General features: G+C 42.4%; 1 protein-coding gene across 1 annotated transcript in view; it reads right to left on the bottom strand.

Annotated features, from left to right (window-relative positions):
- enox1 (ecto-NOX disulfide-thiol exchanger 1) overlaps nt 1-19,343 on the bottom strand; it is a 129,347-nt gene that overhangs the window by 31,761 nt on the left and 78,243 nt on the right. Inside the window, exons 4-7 of the mRNA XM_039818866.1 lie at nt 15,326-15,493; nt 14,360-14,566; nt 13,230-13,463; nt 5,568-5,780 (exon numbers count right to left, since the gene is read on the bottom strand). Coding sequence (XP_039674800.1) covers nt 5,568-5,780; nt 13,230-13,463; nt 14,360-14,566; nt 15,326-15,493 — 822 coding nt within the window. The remainder of the gene's footprint in view (nt 1-5,567; nt 5,781-13,229; nt 13,464-14,359; nt 14,567-15,325; nt 15,494-19,343) is intronic.

Below are 19,343 nucleotides of genomic sequence, written 5' to 3'. Positions count from 1 at the left end.
GGTTGGGATCCTTGGAGTCACTATTCAACATGCAGGGTAAAACCACTTAGTGATGGTTAGGAAAAGATCATAGGTGGGGTTATAAAATGTACATTTATGTGACACGCAGGACAACGGGACACATACCCCGGTCTCCTGGGTGAAAGTCGTGTGTTGTTTGACCTATCCACCCCAACCTGCCTCTTTCATACTACTAGCTACCGTTGTCGCTCTTCATACTATGTCATCTAACAGCAGTCCCATACAGAGCCATCCTGGGCATCCCATAAAGACGCTAAAGGGTGCTTTGTGCATCGATATCTGACGAGTTGGGAGTGAGATTGTGTTGACACTTGACAAATAGTACAGATATTCTTACCTCACGGCTGTGGCTGCCTGCAGACTTTTAAAACTTTGTATTTATAAGACTTGTTTACATCTTATTTTTTATTCTTAATGAACTGCATTGTTAAATCTGCATTGAGTCATATTTCACTTTCGCTCGATGCAGCTTTCAGACTCTTGTAGCTGCTGATTTTGGTGTCTCCAGCTGCCTCTTTCAGCTCTCATCAAGTATCTTCACGAACACACTGAGATCCCAGTGTGCAGGGTTCAACATTAAGGGTTATGCCCGATGTCCCGGGGATAGTAAAACGCCGCGTCGGGCAAGTAAATAAAACAACCCAGTTTCCCGTTGGGGCATCATCGTATCATAAATGACATCATCAACTGTTCAATCCCTGCACTGTTCACTTTTGCACTACCACCGCTGCACACACTTTACGATAGCACCTTATCATGGTCATTGGATCACATGGTCAGTCCATACTAGACCTTTTTAATCACTTCAGAAATTGTTAACTCTTTAAATTTCTGTGAGTGATTGGGATGAATAAAGTATCTATCTATCTATCTATCTATCTATCTATCTACCATCTATCTATCTATCTATCTATCTACCATCTATCTATCTATCTATCTATCTATCTATCTATCTATCTATCTATCTATCATCGTTGTCTTGCTCCGTTGGAGAATGTTTGTGGATGATTTGATGCCATTGACCAATCAATAACTGAGTTGGTCCTTGATGTTTTTTTCGAAAACTTTTATGCTTTTGCCACTTTAGACTTTTTTCCCTACATTTTTTAAACATTTGATGCTTTTTGAAGTTTCTTCGACATTTTACGATTTCTCCGGCGTTTTTCGGCACTTTTGAGGTTTTTAAAAATGGTTTTCTAATGTTTATTACACTTATTATTACACGTTTCTTTTGGCTTCCCCAACTTGACAAGTGGAAAAAGAAAACTTTACGTTTACTGGTATTTGGACGTTCCATGTCCCCATGTTCCCATGTTCATAGCATATCCTAAATATAGACACAGAGATAGTTTGATAGAAACAAGTGAACTGTGTGTGCAGGTGCAAACACAACTTTATTTACAAGTTGAAATTGGCTTCAATTGTTTTGAATTCTAACGAACACCAAAAGCTTCTAACACATTACTCTTTAAAATGTTTCTGCTGATGTTCATGCTGGCCCTGATTGGTGCATCTGAACAGGGAGCTGTGGATTTTTGTAAATCCCACTACAGGCTGTAGGTGGAGCCAGAGGAGCCAGATTTGACCTGCTTCATGAAGTCAGTTTCAGCAGATATGACAGAAAGGTAGTTTTATAAGGCTTACCTACTGCATATTTAACATATACTTTTATTTTGAAAAAAGCATCCGTGAATATTCAATATGTTTAACATGGTTTTATTCAAATTTTTGCTACTGTATTGTATCTACTTGTATTACCATTTTATTGTCTCTGTGTTTTATGGTTCCAGTTCTTGCTTTTAATTGAGATTTTTTCATTATCTGATTTCCTTATTTTCTTTTCATTGGAAAACATTTAGAATAAAGGCATTATGTACATGTAATGCTACATTTTGGGGAATTTAGGAGAAATCTACAGACACAAATAGACAAAGTGTAGGAAAAATAAACACCTAAATGGGTATTTTGGATGTCTTTTTTTCCACTAGCCTGAAAGAAGACATGTTATGGAAGCAAAAATCACCCAAAAACTCTGATAAAAGAACGATGTTTTTGCCTGTAGCGTTTCTTGAAACATGCACTGAGGTCTTCAGTCATTGTGTCCGAGCGTCGTCTCTACTGACTCTGAAACCTCGGAGCCACTGACCTGATCAGCGCCTCACAGCGAGCTGAAGATAATGGATGGGAGGGGAAGTGTTGTCATGGAGACTGGGCTGAGATGCCTTGCAGAACAAATGGCTTGCATCCAAGGCAGTAAGATTTAAAAGGGGATGTGGTGCAAATGGCTTCACGGTAATCTAAGACTGCAGCTCAGTCTGCAGCAGTGAGACGGACCGGGACACTGGGAGGTTTATGACGGGGATAATTCCGCCGGCACTCAACCCTTTCAGCCTTGGTTTTGATATGCAGCAGTTATTTAGTATGTATATATATTTGTATGTTTTTCTGTTTATTTCATATTAATATTTAAGTTTGGCCAAACAGTCTTCTCTCATCTCAATTATTGGAACTGCCTTCCTATTGAACTCAGAGAAAACACCAGCTATCTATCATTTAAAACCACACTAAAGAGATGGATTAAAAACAATCAAAACTGCAGGTACCCTTCGTATTGTACTTATTTTTTATTTATGTTTTTTGTCCCTTTCTCTTTTCTCTTCTTTCTTAATTTGCTTTCTATCTGTCTGGCATTCTTTTTTATTAATGTAATATGATGATGTGTTGACCAGCCAAGGGACTACAGATGAAAATTTGCTTTTTTGCTAACTCTGGCACATTTACATTTTGAGTGTAAACAAAAAATGTCAATTGATGCATTGTCCCTTTTAAATAAAATAAATAAATAAATACAAAAAAATAATATAATATGTTTGTATTGTTTGTGTATGTATGTACCTTTCACCAAGACAAATGTGTACCTTTTCTGATTCTGATTTCTGATTGACACTGAGTCTCTTTAGGTTTTAGACTTTTGGTCGGAAAAAACAAGACATGTGAATACATTTCTTTAAAGCTGTGGGAAATTATAACAGACACTTAAGACAATTAAATCAACACAAAAGCACTTTTCCCGCTTCGCCCCCCCCTACAGGTTAGAAGAGGAATTGTCCATTACATTACATTAATGCTGTTTGCCAGATCGGGTAGCGGATCTGTATTTCGAATGAGACGTAATGAGACATTATGACAGCGGTAATGGACAATTCTGCTTCCAACTGTAGGGGGACCGAAGCGGGAAAAGTGCTTTGGTGTTGCTTTAATAGACCTTTTTCACGGCAGACATGTTGACATGTCATAGTAGGAAAAGCACAGGTGCATTCCACTTAGGAGAGGTCCTGGTATTAAACCATTACTGATGGCTGCATTCCACTTTGGAGAGGTCCTGGTATTAAACCATTAATGATGGCTGCATTCCACTTAGGAGAGGTCCTGGTATTAAACCATTACTGATGGCTGCATTCCACTTAGAGGCCCTGGTATTAAACCATTACTGATGCGCATTCCCAGAGGAGAGGTCCCTGGTATTAAACCATTACTGATGGCTGCATTCCACTTAGGAGAGGTCCTGGTATTAAACCATTACTGATGGCTGCATTCCACTTAGGAGAGGTCCTGGTATTAAACCATTACTGATGGCTGCATTCCACTTAGGAGAGGTCCTGGTATTAAACCATTACTGATGGCTTCATTCCACTTAGGAGAGGTCCTGGTATTAAACCATTACTGATGGCTGCATTCCACTTAGGAGAGGTCCTGGTATTAAACCATTACTGATGGCTGCATTCTACTTAGGAGAGGTCCTGGTATTAAACCATTACTGATGGCTGCATTCCACTCAGGAGAGGTCCTGGTATTGTGCATGCTGACTCACTGAAATATCTTACTGGGACACTTGATGGAACTGAGCCATCGTTAAGGTTATCAACCTCAGCTGTGCTTTTCCTACTATGACAAGTCAACATGTCTGCTGCACAATATATTGTTGTTTTGCCGTCATCGCGATATCAAATGCAATAAACACATCGCAAAAGACACTCAGAGATTTTCTGTGTTAGTTGAAAGAAAACACAGACTGATGCAGTCTTTAATGCAACAGTCCTTTAATAAACTCTTTAACTCTCTTTGTTGTTGTACCCTGTAGCCTGTTCTGCTTTGTGCTTTGTTTGGTCTCTAATCCTTTTCCTTCTGTGCTGGGTCTTGTTTTGTGTGTGTGTTGTCTTTTTTAGTTCCTTTGTATTTCAAAAAAATCCTTTTTAACATCAAGGCCAAGGGACAACAGATGAAAAACAGCCTTTTGGGCTAATTTTTTCATTTTTAACCCACGTATAATCATGCGTTTTGTTAATTAGCGCTCTTTTCCCTTCTTAAATTAACTGAATTGAACTGAATGCAATTTGTGTTAATTCAAATTGTGTCAACCGTAGGATCATTGTAGCGGATGCAGTCTGTGCTGCTGTTCAACTATGTTGTGTTGTTCTCAACAGGTGTTTCAATTACTTTGTCCACCCCATTGATATCGACAAGTACGGTGTAAAGAAAGCAGAGACACATCTCACAGTTCAACCCTTTGAGGAATGCTTTTTCAATGTCGCCATCTATATTTCAGCGATAATAAAGTGCAAAAACAGTTTGAATATTGATGGAAAGGGCAGAATCTCCACTATATATATATATATATATATGTATAGTGAATTAGGAGACAGGGAAGATAGCTTGTGATGCATCTGCCATTCTGTATAATGGGCGGAGTTGCATTTTTGTGAACCTAAAGCCTGTTTTATGATTCTGCAGAGGCTCCATGCAGAGCTTTCGCCGTAGCCTACATTAGTTGCCTGATGTTTATACTTGTGCGCTGGTGTGTGTGTGTGTGTGTGTGTGTGTGTGTGTGTGTGTGTGTGTGTGGGGAGAAGTGGGTGGTAGAGCAAGGGAGAAGTGAGAGAGTGACGGCAATTAGCTTCGGAGCGGGTAGCGACTCTAGAGTCATCATCAAAGAGTCTCCCCTGTTCTTTCTGACCACGGTGGGAAATCTGGAGCAGGATAAGTTAACCCTCTCCTTGATTTCATGTTGGTTATGGAGAAGGAGAATCAGGAAATAAGTCAGGGGGGAAATGCAACACTACCGAGCCATGGCTGTGCGTCGCTGCGATGTGTAGTTACATTTTTTTAGTTACAACTTCATCTTTTCAGCTTCAGGGCCAAATTATCTCTTTACAAACTGCTCTAACACCAGTGTTTGGCCTCACCCTAGAAAGCTGAGTTTGTTCTGAACATGTTGATGGAAATACCCTTTAAAGGGGAATTTAACTACAAATTAAAAAATATAGAAAATGTCCTCAGACCTCAGAGGGTTAAAAGCAATACAAACTACATCCTGCTAAAAAACAAACGAGTCAGGTAGTGTTGTTGGAGATTTTTCATTTCTCTCAACGGTGGAGCTTTATGAAACATGCAGCTAACTGTAGTGAAGTCCTGAGAGGAACGTACCTGAACAGCTGCTCAGTCTGCCTGATCGCCTGCTTGTGCCTTAAATAATAAATTGTCCTTACACTGAGTTAAAATGGCCAGCAGGGCGTTCTTGAAGATCTCTTTGGCGCGCTCCATCTCCTCCTCGTGCTGAGCTTTCTCGCTCATCAGCCGACGGACGTGGCTGTTGGCCGACTGGATCATGGAGTAGAAGTGGTTGGCGGTCCGCCGGTTGACTTCGCCGCGGTCGATCCAGGTGAACAGCACCGCCGTTGCCTCGCTGAATTTATGATCATCTGAAAAACAGCACGAGGAATATGTCGGTGTTTTTAATCAATAACAGATTGCCAATCTCCAGTTCCACAATCAACTGAAACCCCAAACTATACCCAACTATTACTCCAAACTATACCTAACTATTACTCCAAACTATACCTAACTATTACACAAAACTATAACCAACTATTACCCCAAACTATACCCAACTATTACCCCAAACTATACCTAACTATTACTCCAAACTATACCTAACGATTACCCCAAACTATACCTAACTATTACCCAAAACTATAACCAACTATTACCCCAAACTATACCTAACTATTACTCCAAACTATACCTAACTATTACCCAAAACTATAACCAACTATTACTCCAAACTATACCCAACTATTACCCCAAACTATACCTAACTATTACCCAAAACTATAACCAACTATTACCCCAAACTATACCCAACCTTTACCCCAAACTATACCCAACTATTACCCCAAACTATACCTAACTATTACTCCAAACTATAACCAACTATTACCCCAAACTATACCCAACTAAAACCCAAACTATACCCAACTATTACCCCAAACTATACCTAACTATTACTCCAAACTATACCCAACTATTACTCCAAACTATACCTAACTATTACCAAAACTATAACCAACTATTACCCAAAACTATACCCAACTATTACCCCAAACTATACATAACTATTACCCCAAACTATACCCAACTATTACCCCAAACTATAACCAACTATTACCCCAAACTATAACCAACTATTACCCCAAACTATACCCAACGATAACCCCAAACTATAACCAACTATTACCCCAAACTATACCCAACTATTACCCCAAACTATACCCAACTATTACCCCAAACTATACCCAACTATTACCCCAAACTATACCCAACTATTACCCCAAACTATACCCAACTATTACCCAAAACTATACCCAACTAAAACCCAAACTATACCCAACTAAACTATACCCAACTAAAGCCCCAAACTATACCCAACTAAAACCCCAAACTATACCAAACTATTACCCCAAACTATAACAAACTAAAACCCCAAACTATACTTAAACTATTACTCCCAAACTATACCTCAACTATTATCCCAAACTATACCCAACTAAAAACCCCAAACTATACCCAACTATTACCCCAAACTATACCCAACTATTACCCCAAACTATACCCAACTAAAACCCCCATACTATACCCAACTATTACCCCAAACTATACCCAACTATTAACCCCAAACAACCCAATAATTACCCCAAACTATACCCAACTATTACCCCAAACTATAACCAACTATTACCCCAAACTATACCCAACTATTACCCCAAACTATACCCACATTACTCCAAACTATACCCAACTATTACCCAAATACCCAACTATTACCCCAAACTATACCCAACTATTACCCCAAACTATAACCAACTATTACCCCAAACTATACCCAACTATTACCCCAAACTATAACCAACTATTACCCCAAACTATACCTAACTATTACTCCAAACTATACCCAACTATTACCCCAAACTATACCCAACTATTACCCCAAACTATACCCAACTATTACCCAAAACTATAACCAACTATTACCCCAAACTATACCCAACTATTACCCCAAACTATACATTACTATTACCCCAAACTATACCCAACTATTACCCAAAACTATAACCAACTATTACCCCAAACTATACCCAACTATTACCCTAAACTATAACCAACTAAAACCCCAAACTATACTCAACTATTACCCCAAACTATACCAAACTATTATCCCAAACTATAACCAACTATAACCCCAAACTATACCAAACTATTACCCCAAACTATAACAAACTAAAACCCCAAACTATACCCAACTATTACCCCAAACTATACCCAACTAAAACCCCAAACTATACCCAACTAAACTATACCCAACTAAAGCCCCAAACTATACCCAACTAAAACCCCAAACTATACCAAACTATTACCCCAAACTATAACAAACTAAAACCCCAAACTATACCCAACTATTACCCCAAACTATAGCCAACTATTACCCCAAACTATAGCCAACTAAAACCCCAAACTATACCCAACTAAAACCCCATACTATACCCAACTAAAACCCCAAACTATACCCAACTAAAACCCCAAACTATACCCAACTAAAACCCCAAACTATACCCAACTATTACCCCAAACTATACCCAACTATTACCCCAAACTATACCCAACTATTACCCCAAACTATACCCAACTAAAACCCCAAACTATACCCAACTATTACCCCAAACTATACCCAACGATAACCCCAAATTATAACTAACTATAACCAACACGATGCAGAATATTTATATACTATTACTGCTGAGAATACTTACATACCTTTACTTCGGTAGGGTTTTAAAGCAGGACTTTTACTTGTAACTTGAGTATTTTTACACTCTTGTACTGGCACTTTAACTTCACTAAATAATCTAGGTACTTCCTGCTCGGCAGCTCCCTGTTTCGCGCACCATCACACCAGGATGTGGAAGTCATTTCATGGGACCTTTAACATTCAGTCGGGCTAAACAAACTGAGCAGCTAGTGAGGATTGAAACCCTTCTCTCGGGGCGTTCACTGTTCACGCCTCTGTAGTCCACACCACAGCAAATGAACACAAAAAGCATTTTTGATTTTCAACCTTTCAACCAAAAACCACAGGCTGTGTTTGGTCTCAGTCATATAAAGTGCCACTGAGTCTCGGCGGGCCTCTGTCAAGTGCGTTCTCCCCCATTTGAATAATAATTGAAGCGCAGACGACGGCAGAACAGAGTGAATTAGAGAGCATTTAATGAGCTCAATACCCACTGCAACACAACCTGTAAGAAGACACTTTCCCCGCTCAGATAAAGCCCCATTCATACACAGCAGCAGATTACAGTCACATTACAGCGAGCACAATGAACACAGCGACTGGAGGGAGAAAGGAAATGTATTTCCCCTGCTGTGTGAAGAGAAGAATGAATTCATAAAAGCTTATTCAGAGAGAAAACATGCCTGTTTATGTTAGGTATCGGAGGCACACAGGTGGAGTTTTTGGTAGCAACAGTACATTAGAGATTCAGAAGCAAACATTAACAAAGCAAAGCAACGTAATGCTGGTTTCTATGAGGCTCCATCTACACTGCTACATTTTCATTTTTAAGCGGCGTTTTGGGACTAAAAACTATCTCTGTCCACACCAGAGATTTAGCTCCAGTAGCAGAACTAATCTGCTTCCATATTAACACGTATGGCAACATACATCACATGACCTTTTACACACACTGGGCATGGTGTGAACAGGAAGAAGATTGTCTGACGTTACTGTGTGATTGAAAATCAGAAGTTAGTGTGCTGCACCTAAGACTTTTATTGGTAGGGGAAACCCTGGGAGTAGTGGGCATTCCCCTCTTTATTTTATCTAATCTATTTGCAGTGGATCTTCTCCAATACGGACCATAAATGGAGCAGAGGATGCTCGTTTTCCTGAAACAGGTGTGTGCGTTGTCACAGTAGGAGTAATGAGACTGCAGTTCTCCTCTGTGTGAAGACGGACATATTTTTAGATTTCTACTGTACAACTGGAGTATTTTCAGTCATGGAGATAAGAATCACAGCAGGAAACAATGGAGGAGGAAGAGAAGGAGGAGGAAGAGGAGGAGTGACCTTCACACGTTGCTCATCTACACCTCCGCCAGTTCTCTCCCACGTTTCCTCTCTCTCCACCGATCTGTCCTCGTGCAGAGAAAGCAGCTCTGAGGAACCCGGAAAAGTCATCTACAGAGTGTATATGTGTGGTTTAAGCAATAGCCTTCACTGGCAGCTAGCATGGACTGTTTCTTTTGCTCAACGCTAAAGAAAGTCACACAACAACACAAACTAACTGAGCGATGGAGGCAGCAGAGATAACGGCTTCAGTTCCCCGTCTGACAGCAACGTAAAGCGCTGAAAATATTCTAAATATAGCGTCCACTTAAAGGGATACTTAGCCGATAACCAACAGGAACCCCACATTCTTACCAACTAATACCCCAAACTCTAACACACACACACACATGCACACACACACACACACACACACACACAAACTGCAGCTCTGCTGGAGACAAACTGAGCCATTTGTTCTTGAAGAGCATCAATAATTGCGCAGTTTCCTGAATCATTCACTTCAATGTGTTGTTCCCAACAGGAGATTAAACACACACACGCACACACACAGGCACACACACACTCACACACACAGGCACACACAGACACACAGACACACACACACACACAGACACACACATACAGACACACACACATACACACACAGACACACACACGCACACAGACACAGACACACACACATGCATGTACACACACAGACACACACACACACACACACACACACACACACACACACACAGACACACACACACACTTACACACACACTTACACACACACACACACACACACATACATACACACAAACAGGCACAAACACACACACACACACAGGCACAAACACACACAAACACACACACAGGCACAAACACACACACACACAGACACACACACACACACAGGCACAAACACACACACACACACACACACACTACACAGACACACACACAGAGACAGACATACATACACATACACACACACACACACACACACACACACACACACACACACACACACACACACACACACACACACAGACACACACACAGACACACACACAGATACACACAAACAGGCACAAACACACACACACATACACACACAAACACACACACATACACACACACACACACACCCACCCACACCCACACACAGAACATACAGACACACACACACACACACACACACACAAACAAAAACACACAAACACACACACACACACAGACACACACACACACACACACACACACACACACAGATCAGCTTTGAGAGGCTGAACATGATTTTAGACTAATATATATATATATATATATATATATTCTAAGTGATTGTCTTCCTCCCCCCCCCATCATTGTATCCATGACTACGGCTGCAGATTTCTCCGCCTCCCGAAGCCTCTGTGGACACTAACGTCTTCACAGTCTATTTTTACCCACCACTGTTCAAACCCAGACACAAGGCTTGATTGACTCCAGTCAGATGTCTTCAGGACTTCTCTATTTGTCTGAATGCTCTTTGAAGCTTTCTGCTCGTAGAAAGTCTTTACAAATAGATGTTCTTTAGTTTTGTACGGGGAGAATGAAACGCTGTGCAACGGTTCAACCAGACTGACAACTGAGAGGCCAGAGAGAGACAAAGATCCCTCTGAGCAACAGCTGAATTAGGTGAGAATAAATCAGCAGTCATTGCTGCAACAAACTGGAAACTTAGCATCAAAATGTGTGCAGTTTTAAACAGGAACAGCTTCCTGTTTCAGTGTCACGGTCACAATAATGCAACTTATATCAAGCTGGAATGAAGATTTAGCAAAGCTCTACTTCTCTGAGGGCCCAAAGAACTGAATATTTACAGATCCACATTGCATCGTCAAGGGTTACTTAAAGGTCCCATGGCATGAAAATGTCACTTTATGAGGTTTTTTAACATTAATATGAGTTCCCCCAGCCTGCCTATGGTCCCCCAGTGGCTAGAAATGGTGATAGGTGTAAACCGAGCCCTGGGTATCCTGCTCTGCCTTTGAGAAAATTAAAGCTCAGATGGGCCAATCAGGACTCTTGCTCCTTATGAGGTCATAAGGAGCAGTTGGTCAAGGCCACACCCCCACCCTCCACCTTGCCCCCCCCCTCTCTCCTCCTCAATAGCTACAGACACAGAAATGGCACATCCTAAGGAAATCTCATTGTGGGACTGGCTCTAGTGGCTGTAATTCTGCACCAAGGCTGAATTTCGGAAAAGAGACTTCAGATACAGTATTAGGGGACCACTAAGGCCTATATAAAAGAGACTTCAGATACAGTATTAGGGGATCACTAAGGCCTATATAAAAGAGACTTCAGATACAGTATTAGGGGACCACTAAGGTCTATATAGAAGAGACCGCAGATACAGTATTAGGGGACCACTAAGGTCTATATAAAAGAGACTTCAGATACAGTATTAGGGGACCACTAAGGCCTATATAAAAGCATCCAAATAGCACCATGTCATGGGACCTTTAAGGCTGACTAATTGTTGTAGTCTACATTGTTGTTCTGTAGAAGTTTAAGTATCAATTCACTGGTTTCAAAACTACTTAAAAATAATATCAATATGCTTTTTCAAATTAGACGTCGAGTTTTGGAAATAATTAGCTCATGGTACTTGGGTGCGCAGAGCTTGCAGCGCATTCGAAAGGAGTTGTTTTTGCATCCAACCATTTCGAAAAATTCTTCCAGGTACAGCCAAGGATGTAGAAGGGTTGGCTGGTCTTCTTGGTATAGCTAGGGATGTAGAAAGGTCGGCTGGTCTTTCTAGTATGGCCAGGGATGTAGAAGGGTTGGCTGGTCTTCCAGCTACAGCTTGGGATGTAGAAAGGTTGGCTGGTCTTCTTGGTACAGCCAGGGATGTTGAAGGGTTGGCTGGTCTTTCTAGTATGGCCAGGGATGTAGAAAGGTTGGCTGGTCTTCCTGGTACAGCCAGGGATGTAGAAATGTCGGCTGGTCTTTCTAGTATGGCCAGGGATGTTGAAGGGTTGGCTGGTCTTCTTGGTACAGCCATGGATGGAGAAGGGTTGGCTTGTCTTCTTGGTACAGCCAGGGATGTAGAAGGGTTTGCTGGTCTTCTTGGTACGGCCAGGGATGTAGAAGGGTTGGCTGGTCTTCTTGGTACAGCCAGGGATGTAGAAAGGTTGGCTGGTCTTCCAGGTGTGGCCAGGGATGTAGAAGGGTTTGCTGGTCTTCCACGTACAGCCAGGGATGTAGAAGGGTTTGCTGGTCTTCTTGGTACAGCCAGGGATGTAGAAGGGTTGGCTGGTCTTCTTGGTACAGCCAGGGATGTAGAAAGGTTGGCTGGTCTTCCAGGTATGGCCAGGGATGTAGAAGGGTTGGCTGGTCTTCCTGGCTACCAACCTCCTTGCTGGTGCTTGGTTGGGACATTTCACTCGAGTTCCCTTAAGTCTCGAGGCTACGTACGTCTGCTATTTCCTTGCTGGAGTGTGACGTGATTTGTGTCATGTGCAGGTTCAATGGATCGCGTACAAACCAATAGGGTGTCAGAAAGCCGTGACGTGTAGTTACCGACTGTAGGTATTTCTGCACATCCGCAACATGGAAGTTTGATTTATTTCATTCTAAAACCATTTAAAATGTAAAATAAACATCTGGTGTCTGAATCTTTCTGTAGTTATTATTGGAGGGAAGAAGAACATCATCAATATAACAGCTGACTCATAACTTCTAATTTTTGAGTGTTTCAATTGAGACAATGTCCTCACCTTTCAGTTTCTCCGCTAGCATCGCCGACTCATGCTCAGAGAAGTGCACTATGGGAGGAGGAGACGGTGGTCGGAGGCGGTCTTCGTGGATCTTGCGGCGGTGTCGTTCCTCTCGGGCGAACAAGCGCTGCTTACACTCCCACTCGTACAGGTCGTCTCTGGCCTGGGCAAAGTCTACGTGGATCCTCCCTGAGTCTTTCTTATCAGTGCTGGACCCGATACGCATCCGGTACCCTGAGAGGAGAGAAAACTATTCGTTAGAGCAGGGGTGGGCAATTAATTTTCCAAAGGGGCCACATGAGAAACAGGGACTGTTGTGGAGGGCCGGACCAATAGGCTAAACTCAATTCTGCTCAATATTAATTTTATGTCAGGTGGCACATAAAAACGAACATGCCGCCTGGAAAGCGGCACGTTCTCAAACGCCTCTTTTTCTCTGGGCATATTGGCGTAGCAGAGTCCACCAAACACTCTTTATTAAACTCCCCTTCAGAAAATGACTACTTTTCAACTTATCCATCGCTGGAGCCACCAGTAGGATATTCAGCTCATTTTCTGTAACTAATGTAGCCTTAAAGGGATACGCCACCGTTTGTTGAAATAGGGCTTATCACAGTGTCCCCTAGCTGGAGATATGTGGGCCAATGCATTTTTTGTGCATGCATCGTTTTAGCGCCGCCGCTAGTTAGCTTAGCGTAGTGAATGGAATCCTATGTTGCTGGTTAGCATGTTGTGACTAAAAGTGAGCCAACAAAAGACAAAAAAACAACCTAATTACTTGCACTGAGACAAAAATGCGTTGGCCCACCTATCTACAGCCAGGGGAGACCGTGATAAGCCCTATTTCAACAAACGGTGGCGTATTCCTTTAAAGCTTGTTGGAATATGCAAGCTAGCTAGCCAACCCTGTTATACTGACACTACAAAGCATATGCAACTGCAGTTACGCAACTGTTACGTCCTCTCCACATTGGTTTATAAAGCCTTTGGTTTTTCTGTGTGCAGCCTGATAAATATTCTCCAGTCATGACACTTGAACCTTGGTTAAAGACTACAAGTCTGACATGTAAAAAACATCTGGAGCTGTGGAGTTAGAAAGGAGTGAGTGAGTGCCAGGTTTTTCTGCTCACCTGACAGGTAAAGGGACTTGTCCACCATGAACTCCTCGCTGAAGCGGATGTGGCAGAAGTTCTTCTTGCTCTTGCGGATGGCGATGATCTCTCCGCACTGTTCGAACACTTCCCTGATGATCTCCTCGGTGGCGTTCTCCGGCAAACCTCCGACAAACACCGTCTTACAACCAGGCGGGCGCTCCCGAGTCGAGGGAGGGGGCAGGTCTGAAGAAGAACAATCATCATCATCTTTCCTGATATCCTCAAATTTTTAGGACACAAAGGTAAGGGGCCCTATTTTAACGATCTAAACGCACGCCGTGAAGCACCTGGTGCAGGTGTGTTTAGGGCGTGTCCAAATCTACTTTTGCTAGTTTTGACGGCGGAAAAAAGTGTCTGTGTGCCAGGCGCCTGGTTCTAAAGGGTTGTCCTTAGTGTCTTCATTAATCAGAGGTGTGTTTTGGGGTGTAACATGTAATCAACCAATCAGAGATCATCTCCCATTCCCTTTAAAAGCCAGGCACGTTTGGACCTTGGAGCATTGCTGTTATGATGGAGGATTTACACCGTAATATTTTTATTTGTAATCTTCTGCATGTGTGTGTGCTGCTGTGCGTCCCTGTGTGTGTAACAAGCATAGTGTGCGCGTGCTGTGCACAAGCCTAGGAGCATTTTACTAATGCTCTGTTAAAATAACAATGAAATGCTGCGTTATTGACTTTAGACCAGGTTTTTGTTGGTCAATGGTGCGATCACTTCCCGCTGCCTCAAGATAGCAATATGCCCAGAATGCACCTGAACACACCTCCCTGTAAGACCAGCACGCTCATGGGCCACAGATGGGCGCAGGTACATTTGTTATTTAAACAACGTGGGTGAATGGACGGGAAACTGACAACTGCGTCGGTCTTAAACTAGTAAAGACACTTGCGTCTGGCTTGGCACTGCACGGCGCCAGGTGCAAGATAGGGCCCAAGATCTTACTGGGGTTCTGCGGGAAGAGAGTGCAGCTCTTGCAGTGGATTATCTCCTTGATGAGCGGCATGTCTGGCGGTACGGGCGGGGGAGGGACCAGGCTGATGCCCGCCATCAGGGGGTTTATGGGAGTGATGAGTCCCAGCCCGGGGTCGAACCTCTGGATACACAGAGAGTCTGCAAAACAGAGAGACACAACAGTGAAAATGACTTAAGGGACATACTACATACAATTGGGACATACTACTTTTATATAACATTGCACATTGACCCTCTTTCTCACGCATGCTGTGCAAAGTATTGTGGGTCAGAATACACATTTAAAAACCTTAGGCCACGTCCATTTATGCAAAGAACTGTTTTCACACAAAAACTGAACATACTTTATCGAACTCCTTCTAGGGTTTTACCACGATCTGCCTGAAAACTCGGTTTATAGCATCTTCACATGACCCTGACAAAAAGTTATCAAAAGAACATTGCTTGGTTATGAAATGCGCAAATTACGAACAACCAAACTTTTGTAGCTAGTGACCAAACACGAATTTCAGCATATTTTGGCCAAAGTAAATGCTATTAACGCAAAACTTGGCGGTCTGAGGCTCTGTAACAAATTTGGCAAAACCTGGCCATTAGGGGGCGCTATAATCAAATAATCAAAGTAGAAATCTGCAATTGCAATTAACAACAGACCTTGCAGCTCGTGTGTTGCGATATTTCCTGACGTTTGCCGGGGGCAACTCGCACCAGGGAGGCTTGGACTCCGTCAGAAATGCTTTCAGTTCTAGTTCTTTTTACTTTAAGTATGTGTGCATACGATGGGTACATACTATTTCTACATAATATTGCATGTAGAACTTTGACCCTCTTGCTCATACTGAAAATGCTGTGCAAAGGATTGTGGGTCAGAATAGTCAGAAAGCATGCTGGCTCGCAAACTGCAAAATGTGACCGGATGCAGTCGGACATCCTGGCATTTTTGTCATACATGCATCTCTACGTAGTGGGACGTACTAAATCTAATTCTTGGATTCTAAATAGTATGGTTATATGGGTAATAAAACTGACTGTAAGGATGATCAAATACAGTTTATCTATCATGTCTGATTAAAAAATGTACACTTGACCCAATACTTGCCCAGCATTTTCCAAAAGAATTTCAAGCTGTCCACAGAGATTCACTCGTACAATACAAGACCCTCATCACACACAAGTGAGGGAAGAAAGGGAGTAACAAAAGCCAAAGAGAGAAATAAAACATCGCTATCTGGGAGGAAAGAGATAAGAGAAGGAGAGAAATGGGGACTAGATGTGAGAGGAAAGCAAACTACAAGAGAGCAGAGGAGAAGAAAATGTCCGTTCCCCGGGACAAAGAGAAAGAGATGAAGATAAACAGAGGGAGGACGGAGGCGACAGCAGCAATGTTTCAGCTGTCTGGGTGCAGATAGAGCGGCTACAGGGTGGAGGATGGCGCTGCAGTGGCGGCCGCATCTTCCTCCGTCAGCAGAAAACACAACACAACCCACGGCACGATAAAGTGATTCAAATCACAGGCGAGGGAGGCTGTCTCACACGTCCTGTGGAGTAATCCAATAGAAAGAAATGCTTCTTTTGTGGAGGATTGATTGAATGCAGCGCTGATTCACTGTGAAAGATGTGGGATTTTTTACGTCTGCCAGCGACCCGAAACAATCAGCAGCACACAGGAAGGGAGGCGCTTTCATTTTGTAAAGAGGAAAAGAAAAGGTCTGAGGGATAAAAAAAGTAGAGCTGCAAAGATTAAGTGGTCACTTAATTAATCGCCAATGATTTTGATAATCGATTAATTTGCTTTGAGTCATTTAAAAAAAATGAAAAAACAGGTAAACTTGTGTGATTGCAGCTTGTTAAGACCCCGTTTACACGTACAGTACGTGGTTATTTTTACAAACGGAGACATTTCCCTTCGTTTACACACAAACGGAGAATTCTGCTCTGAAACCGAGTCTTTCTAAAAACTCCAGCCAGAGTGGAGATTTTGGAAATTTCGTTTGCACGTAAACTGGGACAAACGGAGGTTTAGGCAGCCGAGAGAGAAAGAGAGGAAGTGATTTGTTGCTGTTGTTGCTATTTTCGGGATTCTGATTGGCTAACGTGGGCTTGAGCTTCTCGTTTACACCGCCACCTACAGGTCTGGCGTGCTCTTGACTGCATTAACGGCATATACACGGGTACGTGTAAACGACCACTTTACTGAAAACTGACAGCTGAGCACGATGTGATTTTTGAAAACGGAGAGGTTGAAATGTCCGTTTATGAAAATAGCCGGCCACGTGGAAACGTAGCATAAATGTGGCTATTTTCTAGTTTCTTCTCTCCTCCTGTGACAAAAAATGGAATCCTTCCTTCTTTCTCTTTTCTTTTCATCCTTTCCACTTTCTATCCTTCCCTACTTTCTTCCCTACGTACTTCCTTTCTTCCCTCTTTCCATCCTTTCCTAATTAGCCTTCCTTTACCGTATTTCCAATATTTCTTCCTTCCCTTTTCTTTCCATCCTTTCCACCTTTATTTCATCCTTCTCCTCTTTCCTTCCCTACCTTCTTCCCTACGTAATTCCTTTCTTCTTTCCCTCCCTCCTCCCTCCTTAAAAACAGAATGTCTCTAAGCTGAAAAGATGTATAGATAAGTTGTCAACTATTAAATTAATCTTCGACTATGTTGAAGTTTTTTTTCAATGTCTCGAAGTCTTTCTCAATGTCTCGAAGTCTTTCTCGATGTGTCAAAGAGTTTCTCGATGTGTGGAAGTCTTTCACATTGTCTCGCAGTCTTTCTCGTCTTGCAGTCTTGCAGTCTTTCTCGATGTCTCGAAATCTTGCAGTCTTTCTCGATGTCTCGAAATCTTTCTCGATGTCTCGAAATCTTTCTCGATGTCTCGCAGTCTTTCTCGATGTCTCGCAGTCTTTCTCGATGTCTTGCAGTCTTTCTCGATGTCTCGTAGTCTTTCTCAATGTCTCGCAGTCTTTCTCGATGTCTCGCAGTCTTTCTCGATGTCTTGCAGTCTTTCTCGATGTCTTGCAGTCTTTCTCGATGCCTTGCAGTCTTTCTCGATTTCTTGCAGTCTTTCTCGATGTCTCGAAGTCTTTCTCGATGTCTTGCAGTCTTTCTCGATGTCTCGCAGTCTTTCTCGATGTCTCGAAATCTTTCTCGATGTCTCGAAATCTTTCCGATGTCACCGCGGAAGTCTTCCTCGATGTCTTGCAGTCTTTCTCGATGTCTTGCAGTCTTTCTCGATGTCTCGCAGTCTTTCTCGATGTCTCGCAGTCTTTCTCGATGTCTCGCAGTCTTACTCGATTTCTTGCAGTCTTTCTCGATGTCTCGCAGTCTTTCTCAATGTCTCGCAGTCTTACTCGATGTCTTGCAGTCTTTCTCGATGTCTTGCAGTCTTTCTCGATGTCTCGCAGTCTTTCTCGATGTCTCGCAGTCTTTCTCGATGTCTTGCAGTCTTTCTCAATGTCTCGCAGTCTTACTCGATTTCTTGCAGTCTTTCTCGATGTCTTGCAGTCTTTCTCGATGTCTTGCAGTCTTTCTCGATGTCTCGCAGTCTTACTCGATGTCTCGCAGTCTTTCTCAATGTCTCGCAGTCTTACTCGATGTCTCGCAGTCTTTCTCAATGTCTTGCAGTCTTACTCGATTTCTTACAGTCTTTCTCAATGTCTTGCAGTCTTTCTCGATGTCTTGCAGTCTTTCTCGATGTCTCGCAGTCTTACTCGATGTCTCGCAGTCTTTCTCAATGTCTCGCAGTCTTACTCGATTTCTTGCAGTCTTTCTCGATGTCTCGCAGTCTTACTCGTCTTGCAGTCTTTCTCGATGTCTCAAAATCTTTCTCGATGTCTCGCAGTCTTTCTCGATGTCTCGCAGTCTTTCTCGATGTCTCGAAATCTTTCTCGAAGTTTCGCAGTCTTTCTCGATGTCTTGCGAGTCTTTCTCAATGTCTCGCAGTCTTTCTCGATGTCTTGCAGTCTTTCTCGATGTCTCGCAGTCTTTCTCG

Source organism: Perca fluviatilis, chromosome 12, assembly GCF_010015445.1.
Source record: "Perca fluviatilis chromosome 12, GENO_Pfluv_1.0, whole genome shotgun sequence".
In the NCBI taxonomy this organism is placed as follows: Eukaryota; Metazoa; Chordata; class Actinopteri; order Perciformes; family Percidae; genus Perca; species Perca fluviatilis.
This window is presented reverse-complemented; position numbering and strand designations above follow the sequence as displayed.